The sequence below is a fragment of the Gracilinanus agilis genome, chromosome 3, assembly GCF_016433145.1.
Source record: "Gracilinanus agilis isolate LMUSP501 chromosome 3, AgileGrace, whole genome shotgun sequence".
NCBI classification, from domain to species: Eukaryota; Metazoa; Chordata; class Mammalia; order Didelphimorphia; family Didelphidae; genus Gracilinanus; species Gracilinanus agilis.
The window spans coordinates 27067394-27076319 of record NC_058132.1 but is presented as its reverse complement, the minus strand read 5'-3'; the positions used below and the strand labels follow the sequence as shown (position 1 = coordinate 27076319).

Genomic DNA, 8926 nt, shown 5'->3' with positions numbered 1-8926 from the left:
ACCCCCCATAGGTTGATGTCCCCGCCCCCACCCCCACCCTGAGAATGAATGGAGTGGCCGCCAGGGCCAGGGCGCTGCAGACCCCGGAGCTCTGAGGTGACCGGGGCCAGGGTCGGGCCAGGTGCAAGATGGCCACGGTCAACCCCAGCCCCGTCCGGTGGTGAGCCCGGCACCTCCGCCCCTTCCCATCCCGCAGGGCGGGGGCTGCAGAGCGTGTGTGTCGGAGTGGGATTGTGTGTGTGTGTGCGCGTGTGTGTGTCGGGGGTGGGGATTGTGATTGTGTCTCCTGTATTTGTTGTGGTCGTCTGTGTGCTCGTCTCGTGTGCCTGTGGGTAATGGAGATTCGTGTGGCTGGGCATTCATCTGGGTGGCTTGCTCTTGTGTGAATCTTCAAGTGGCATTGTGTTAATCTGTGTAGTCAACAACAATTCAACGGCCGCCGACCGACCACCTACCGTGTACAGGGCCTTCGGTGTGGCTGTCATTCGGGGTGCCTCAGTGGCCTCATCTGTCAAATGGGGATGCGAATTCCTCCGCTACCTGCCTCCGTTCCAGAGGAGACGGAGGCAATGCTCGGCGTCAGTGTGTGATTTCGTGACCCCTTGACCCGTATTTGTGGTGGTGTGGGGGAAACAATGGCTCGCGGGAGCAGATCTCTAAAATCCCCTCCGTTTCGGACGTCTGGAGCTACCTGAGGGAGGGGGGAAGTGTGGCTCGGGTGGGGGAGGGCGCGAACTGGATCTGCCTCGGTGTCCTCCGCGTGTGACACGCCTGAGCGTCGGGGCAGTCTCTCCGAGGTGTCTGTATGCGTGTGTGATGGATGGGGGAGGGGGCTGTCGGAGGAGACTTAAAGGGAGGGCAGGGACAGACAGCGTTGGTGCTCCCACCCGGGGACATTCGCGCTGCCGGGGATGCCTGCGGGCGTGGGCACCCCCTAGCGCTCAGCGGCGGGGGAGAGAGGGGGTCAGCTGGCTGAGGCTGGCAAGGGGAGAGAAGGGTTCTACCCCTCTCTCCGCCCACTGAATGCCCGCCCAGTCGGGATCCCAGACTGAAGCTCCTCCTAGTTTCCCTTCCAAATGTGCCAGCAGCAAGTCCCCAAAGTTTCAAGGCCACCAATACGTTACAGGACACAGTCCTCGTCCCCGCACACCAGCCCGATCCAGATGTTCTGGGTCCGAGCGCCTACCAAATAGCCCGGCCTGCTCTCCAGCCCCGCTGGCTCCCCGTCCCCAAGGCCCAGCTGTCCGCTTCTATTCTCGCGCCGGACACGCTGGGTCCCAGACCCTGCAGGGACCGGGCCGTCACATCCCGGCGCTTTCCCGGACCCCGGCCCAGCCGGGTCCCAGGGTTCACCCCAGCATTCGCACCGGACCCAGGGCTAAGTCCTCGGGCCCTTCCGGACGTTCGCGCGGCACCCTGGGGTCCCGGAGGCAGGCCGCTGCCGGGCTGACCGTGCGTGCTCTGCCTCCCCGCAGCCTGGGCGAGGATTTCTACCGCGAGGCCATCGAGCACTGCCGCAGCTACAACGCGCGCCTGTGCGCCGAGCGGAGCATGCGCCTGCCCTTCCTCGACTCGCAGACCGGGGTGGCCCAGAACAACTGCTACATCTGGATGGAGAAGACCCATCGCGGGCCTGGTGAGGGAGGGGCGGGGCCCGAGGGGGAGGGGCGGGGCTAAAGGAGGGCGGGGAAAGGGCCCTCAACAGCCTCCCCACCTCGGGCCCCCTCCTCTGCAGGTCTGGCCCCTGGACAGATCTACACTTATCCGGCCCGCTGCTGGAGGAAGAAGCGGAGACTTAACATCTTGGAGGACCCCAGGCTCCGGCCCTGCGAGTACAAGATCGGTCCGTGGGGGGCCCCCAGCCCAGCCCCTGCCCCCAGTGTGAGCGTGGCCCAGCGTGAGCACCTGAGCCTATGTCTGAGCGTGGGCGGCCCCCCCAGGGCCCTGTGGTGGTGGTATCGAGTGGGAGAGGGGAGTGGGGCGCTGCTGGGACTCTCTGGGTGACAGGCGGTCCAGACACCATAGAATGAGAGCTGACAGAGACCATCTGGGCCCAAGGCCAGGAGAGGGGAGAGCGGCAGATCAGGATTTGAATTCGGGTCCTCTGGGCTCGGTCACACCTGTGTCCGATAGAGGTCTGGCTGTAACTGGGAATCAGTGACCTAATCATGCTAGAATCAAATCCTACAGCAGACAATAGTGTGATCTTGGGCGAGTCAAGCTCCCAAAGCCAATTTCTTCATCTGTAAAATGGTGACAAGAATAACACCTACCCCAGAGGGTTATTTTCAGGCTCAAATGAGATAATGTATGTAAAACACCTCCAAGAGCTATGGCAGCTGTTATAAAAGTGCGGTGGGCTGTGTGTGTGGCTGAGTATCTGCAGGGTTGTGTGTCTGGGTGCTTTTGTTTGGTTTTGTGGCTGTATTTGGGTCTAGGGTTGTGTATCCGGGTGTGGTTGTATGTCTGGAGTTGTGTGTGTGTGCGGTTGTGTGTCCAGGTGGTTGTGTTTGGTTATGTGGCTGTTTTGGGGTCTAGGGTTGCGTATCCAGGTGTGGTTGTATGTCTGGAGCTGTGTGTCTGGGTGTGTATTTAGGTGTCAGTGTGTGTCTGTGTGGTTGTATGTCTGGAGTTGTGTGTGTGTGTGTGTGTCTGGGTGTGCATCTGGGTGTCAGTGTGTGTCTGGGGGTAAAATCCACATGCTTAGAAGGCATTCTGCAAACATGGACTGCATGCCAGTGTTTGAGTGTGAATGGAGTGTAGGAGAACCCAGGTGGGTAGCAAAGGGGCGCTCCTGGGGGTGCCTAGTGGGAGCAGCCGAGTGCCTGTTCTCAGGGACCAAAGTATTTGAGGTCAGGACTTGGGCCAGATTGTCCACAGAGGCTTGTGTGTGTGTGTGTGTGTGTGTGTGTGTGTGTGTGTGTGTGTGTGTGTGTGAGAGAGAGAGAGAGAGAGAGAGAGAGAGAGAGAGGTGGGGGGAGCATGGAAGGGGGTCCCTGGCAAACAACCCTTCTTTGACCCTCTCTGTTTCCCACCCTTCCCCTAGACTGTGAAACACCCCTGAAGAAGGAGGGGGGTCTCCCCGAAGGGCCAGTCCTAGAGGCCCTACTATGTGCAGAGACAGGAGAAAAAAAGATAGAACTGAAGGAAGAAGAAACCATCCTGGATTGTCAGGTGGGACTGGGGGTGGGACTTCCCTCCAACTCTGCCCTTTCTGAGACCCCCCCTTTTAAAAGGGGGTGACCTGCAAAAACCTCCTCCAGACTCATTTGTTTCTCCCTTCAGCCCCTCTGCTTGGGTCTTCCCAAGATGACCCTTGGAAGCCACCTCACATCCCTCCCCCCAGCTCCGGGAGCTCCCCTGACTCCCAGGCACCATGGGGGATCCAGCACCCCTAGTCTCCTCTCTCCGGGGGTAGTCTCCTCCTCCAGCTTCCTTCCATGCCTCTGAGACTTTGCTCAGGCCATTCCCCCCTCCTCTCTGCCCTCCCCAGACTTCCCTGCCTTTTGGGGTCCAGCTGAGCCCCCCTGCCTGGCTCTCCTGCAAAAGCTCTGGGCTGCTTTGCCTGACCTCTTGGTTCCTCCAGCCTTCCCCGGCATTCTCTGCCCTGAGTTTTGGGCTCAGAAGATTCTCACCCAACCCCCTCCACTATAAGAGAGCCCTTTTACGGACCCCATCCCCCCTTGGGGACCTTCCCCAGGGCTGGCCATGGGGAGGCCTCCGGTCCACCTCTGTGGCTGCTGCGAGCCCCCCTTCCCTTCCCTGAAAAGCTGCCTTTCCTCCGGCCCAGAAGCAACAGATGCTGGAATTTCCCCATGAGCTGGAGGTGGAAGATCTGGAAGATGACATTCCCCGCAGGAAGAACAAAGCCAAGGGGAAGGTAGCTGGGGTGCTGCTCCCTCCCCGCCCCCAGGCCCATCTGGGGCTTCTCCTGGGGCCTCCCAAGTAGCCCGACCATCCCAAGGTCTCCAATGGACTCCCGTCCTGCTCTGCCACCTGATCATACATAGGATGTTGGAGCTGGAGGGGCTCTCTGACACCAGGGCCCAAACCCAACATCTGGCATTTCAGGAAACTGAGGCCAAGAGAGAAAGTGACTTGTCCACAGTCACTGACAAAGCCAGAACTCGAACCCAAGAGCGGCCCCAGACCCCCTCAGGGCCTCTGTGGTTCCCTTCCTCCGCTCCCCAGGCCCTGCCCGTGCCCTGTGGCTCGGGGCCTCAGGCTTCCTCGCCCCCCTTTTCCCCAGGCGCTCCCTCCAAGCGTTCTCGCTGGGTTTCTTGCAGGCGTATGGCATCGGGGGGCTTCGGAAACGCCAAGACACGACCTCCCTGGAGGACAGGGACAAGCCGTATGTCTGCGATAGTGAGTCCCTTTGAGGTGTGGGGAGGAGCGGGCCAGGGAGGAGGAGGGGAGAGGGGCTCCGTCCCGCCCCCCCATTTGGGCGCGGGGCTAGCGGCTGGGGGAGGGGGGGAAGGCAGGGCTGACGTCCCCCCAGGGCTGGCCCCTTTGTTCGGCTGGGAGGGGCGGGGCGCGAGTCCCCCCCCCCAAGCCCCGTCACTCATCCCGTTCTGCCGCGGAGGGGGGGCAGGTCCGGGGTTGGGGGGGGACAGTCTGCTCAGCCCCTCCCTTCCCCATCCCCCATCCCCCAGTCTGCGGGAAACGCTATAAGAACCGCCCAGGTCTGAGCTACCACTACACCCACACCCACCTGGCAGAAGAGGAGGGCGAGGAGAACGCGGAACGGCACGCCCTGCCCTTCCACCGGAAAAACAACCACAAGCGTGAGCCTGAGCCGGGGGGCAGGGCCCGGGGGGGGGGGGCAGGAGAAGCCCAGGGGGCCGGGCTGGGCCGGGCCGGGCCGGGCTCCCCAAGTTTGGGAGCCTGGCACATCCCCGTGGTCGCCGGCACCGTCGTTGGGGTTGCCATGGCAACCAGCCCTCTCCCTGGCCCGGGCGGAAGATTTCTGGGGCTGATTTATTGCTTCAATTAGAGATCGGGGAGGGGGTGGGGAGATGCCAGTGGGGGGTGATGGATGATTTCCCCACACACTCGACTTCAGCCTCCTTCCCTCCCTCCTCTTGGGCCTGGGGGCACCTGGGGAAGCCTCGAGACCCCCGGCGGCCCGAGGTCCAGCCCCTCCCAGCAGATACGTGGGGAAGCCCAGGAAGCGAAGGGTCTGGGGGGGCCCCTCTGCTTAGACCGCCGGGAATCCCCTTTGTGCCTCCCCTCCGGGCTCTGGAGCCATCTCTGGGGGACTTCCCCGCCCTCCATCCCCGGGGTCTCTGGTGCCAAGCCCTGTCTCTGCCTCCCCAGAGTTTTACAAAGAACTGGCTTGGATTCCCGAAGCCCAAAGAAAGCACACAGGTAACCGGGCCGCTCCCGATCTCCTCCTTCCCTGCCCAGGCAGAGACAGAGCCGGAGGCAGGGGCAGCTTGGGGGGTGCCTAGCTGGGGCCCACTGGCACCTCTCGTCCCTGCAGGCTGGACCTCCCAAGCCTCCCTGTTGTCTTCCAGCCAAGAAGGCTCCAGATGGCACAGTCATTCCCAATGGCTACTGCGACTTCTGTCTGGGCGGCTCCAAAAAGACGGGGTGTCCCGAGGACCTCATTTCCTGCGCTGACTGTGGCCGGTCGGGTAAGCTGACTCCCACCACAGAGGACCCAGGCGGGGCCAGGAGAATCCAAAGCAGGGTTCCAGGGGAAGTCCAGGACACACAGATGACTCCCACCCTGGGGCCCCAAGTTATCTAGGGAAGAGTTTGGTCCCTGAGCATGCTGGGATATGCATGGGGCCATAGGTATTAGGTTCAGCCTCCTCAACTTACAAAGAAGGAAAGCGAAGCCCAAGGATAGGAAGGGACTTGACCAAGGTCACACAGCTAGTAAGCCAGGCCTGGACTCACACCCACTGCCTGTTTGCTCCGTGAATTGAGAGCCAGGCCTAGAGATGGGAGGTCCTAGGTTCAAATCTGGCCTTAGACCCTTCCTGGCTGTGTGACCCTGGGCAAGTCACTTGAACCCCCATTGCCTACCCTGACCACTCTTCTGCCTTGTAGCCAATAGGTAAGGGTTTCTCAAAATTAAAAAGTTAAAACTGTGTGCCCTCGAGGCACTTCCATTCCTACAGGGATGCCAACATCCTCTGAGCCCAGAGTTTCTCTCCTCCCCAAAGGGTTTGTGAACCCTGAAGGGGGAACACTGGGCAGCAGGACACGGGTTACTTCCTTGGCAAGAGCAAGTTATTCACCCTCCTGAGGAGGCCCTTAGATGAGATGGGGCAAGGAGACCGGGAATAGGCATCAACCTGGCACCTACACTTCTTCTCTCAGTTAATCCTCACAACCACTCTGGGAAGTAGGTACTATTATTCCCCTCATTTTACAGATGGGAGAACAGAGGCAAACAGAGGTGAAATGACTTGCCCAGGATCACACAACTAGTTTTTGAAGCTGGATTTGAACTCAGGTTTTCTTGATGCTAGGCCCAGCCATCTATCCCCTACACCACCAGCTGCCTCTAGATGGCATGTAGGGACCCTCCTGGCTCTAATTCTCGGCTCTTCATATTTGCTGTTTCTGCAGATAAAGCCAGAGAATTATATAATTTAGGACCGGAAGGGATTTTTGAAGCCAACTTGCTCATCTTACAAATGAGGAAGCATAAGTAATTTACCCCAAGGTCCTCTATGACCTTGGGGTAAGTGGTAGAGCTGGGATTCGAACCCAGGTCTTGTGACTTTTGACTCCGGGGAGGTTTGATTATACCACATTGCCCTCAAGAGGAGATTTAGCAGGGAGAAGGAAGAGAGGCACAGATGTGAACCGTCCTCAAACATGTGAAAGGACACTTCACTGGGAAGTGGGGAATCATAGCATCAGAGCCTTGAAGGGAGTTCAGAGGACATGTAGCCTGACCCTCTCATTTTACAAATGAGGAAACTGAGGCTCAGGGAGGAAAAAGGGCATTTATCCATCTCTCCATCCTACTATCTCTGTCCATCCATCCATCCATCTATCTATCCATCCATCCCTCTCTATCCATCTGTCTATATATGTATCTATCCATCCGTCTGTCCATCCATGCATCTCTATCCATGTCTATCTCCATCCATCCCTCTTTCTATCCATCTGCCTATCTGTTCATCCATTTATATAACTATCCATCCATCCATCCATCCTTCTATCTCTGGCCATCTATCCATCCATCCCTCTCTATCCATCTGTCTGTCCATCCATGCCTCTTTCTCTCTATCCATGTCTATCTCCATCTATCTATTCATCCATTTATATAACTATCCATCCATCCATCCATCCATCCTTCTATCTCTGGCCATCTATCTATCCATCCATCCCTCTCTATCCATCTGTCTATATGTCCATCCATCCGTCTGTCCATCCATGCATCTCTCTCTATCCATGTCTATCTCCATCTATCTATTCATCCATTTATATATCCATCCATCCATCCATCCATCCATCCATCCATCCATCCATCCATCCATCATTCCTCTTTCTATCGATACGTAGCCCAGTCACACAGCTAGTAAGCGACAGAGGCACGATTCAAATGGGGAACCTCTAACCAGCTCAGAGGTAGAGCCCGCTGAGGGACCTCAAAGGCCCCCTGGTTTGTCCTCCTTAAACTCCGTAGATGAAGAAACCGAGGCCCAGGGAAGTCCAGCGATTTGCCTGAGGTTGTTTAGGTAGAGATTTTGTTTCAGAGGTAGAGATTCGAACCTGGGACCTTTGACTCCACCATACTTTTTCCTGAGAAGGAACAGAAATGTTCTGTGTGACCACAGAGGGCAAAACTAGCAGCAATACGTGAAGACTGCAGACTGATTTGGCTTAATGTAGGGAAGGCAATTCTCCAAAAATTGAAATGGAAAACCCTCAGAGTAAGGGAGTGAGCTCCCCACACTGGAGGTATCCAGGTATGGGCTAAAGGGCTCTAGAGGAGGCGGGAGAGGGAGGGCGTTTCTGCCCAGGAAAGGAGGCTGGGCTCAAGCGGGACATCGTCAGTGGCGCCCCCCTCCTTTTCCAGGTCACCCATCCTGTTTACAATTCACGGTGAACATGACAGCGGCCGTGAGGACATATCGCTGGCAATGTATCGAATGCAAATCCTGCAGCTTGTGTGGCACTTCGGAGAACGATGTGAGTGCCCACCCTGCCTAGCAGCGCCCCTCCCCATGCCCTCCCTGGTGGGCGCGAGAGCCGCAGGTCACCGGGCCGAGCAGAGGGGGAACGGCGGCCGGGAGGGCCGGGTGGGCTTGTCTGAGGTCCCTGGGCTCTTTCTCCCCCCGCCCCCCAGGGCCTCCGGCGCCCCCCCTCCCGGGTGCCCATGCCGCCGGGTGCCAGCCGCATGGGTCTTACCCCCCAGGACCAGTTGCTTTTCTGTGATGACTGTGACCGTGGCTACCACATGTACTGCCTGAGCCCCCCCATGGCCGAGCCCCCCGAAGGTGAGCTGGGGAGGGGCGCAGGGGGGTGCCTGGATGCCGGGGTCCCTCCCTCTTCCCCCCACCAAACCCACCTCTGGCCTCCCCACAGGAAGCTGGAGCTGCCACCTCTGTCTTCGGCACCTGAAGGAAAAGGCGTCAGCCTACATCACCCTGACCTAGGCCTGGCCCTCGGCCGCCCGTCCCCGCCTCCTGACCCTGCGCCCCAGCCTCCCCCCAGGGATGGGGGGCCCCTTTCCCCCCAGAGGGGAGTCTGTGCCGGCTGCGGCCTCCCTCCCCGGGTGGGGGAAGCGGCCCTGCCTCCGCTCCTGGGTAGTGGGTGCTAGGGGTGCTGCTCTCCTCAAAGCCATAACCCGCCTCTGGGCGGGCACTAGGGGGCGGGCACCGGCTAGGGAGTGGTAGGGGCACAGATGGAGCCTTTTTCTAGAGAAAAAGACAAAAAGTTAAAAAAAAAGACAAAGTAA

The 8926-nt window shown here is 59.0% G+C and overlaps 1 protein-coding gene across 3 annotated transcripts; it reads left to right on the top strand.

The window, feature by feature from the left end:
• Nucleotides 1-128: 128 nt before the first annotated feature.
• DPF1 (double PHD fingers 1) lies at nt 129-8624 on the top strand. 3 transcript variants are annotated; one of them, XM_044667371.1, is made up of 12 exons: nt 129-157; nt 1476-1636; nt 1736-1843; nt 3047-3174; nt 3791-3880; nt 4287-4365; nt 4653-4784; nt 5317-5367; nt 5517-5636; nt 8045-8157; nt 8384-8465; nt 8554-8624. In XM_044667371.1, exons 1-12 carry the CDS (start codon nt 129-131, stop codon nt 8622-8624), a joined length of 1164 nt encoding a protein of 387 aa, XP_044523306.1. The 3 variants fall into 3 exon arrangements, with proteins under 3 accessions (XP_044523306.1, XP_044523305.1, XP_044523308.1); XM_044667370.1 differs by having other exon boundaries at nt 8354-8465; XM_044667373.1 differs by lacking the exon at nt 4653-4784 and having other exon boundaries at nt 8354-8465.
• The last annotated feature ends 302 nt before the right edge of the window (nt 8625-8926 follow it).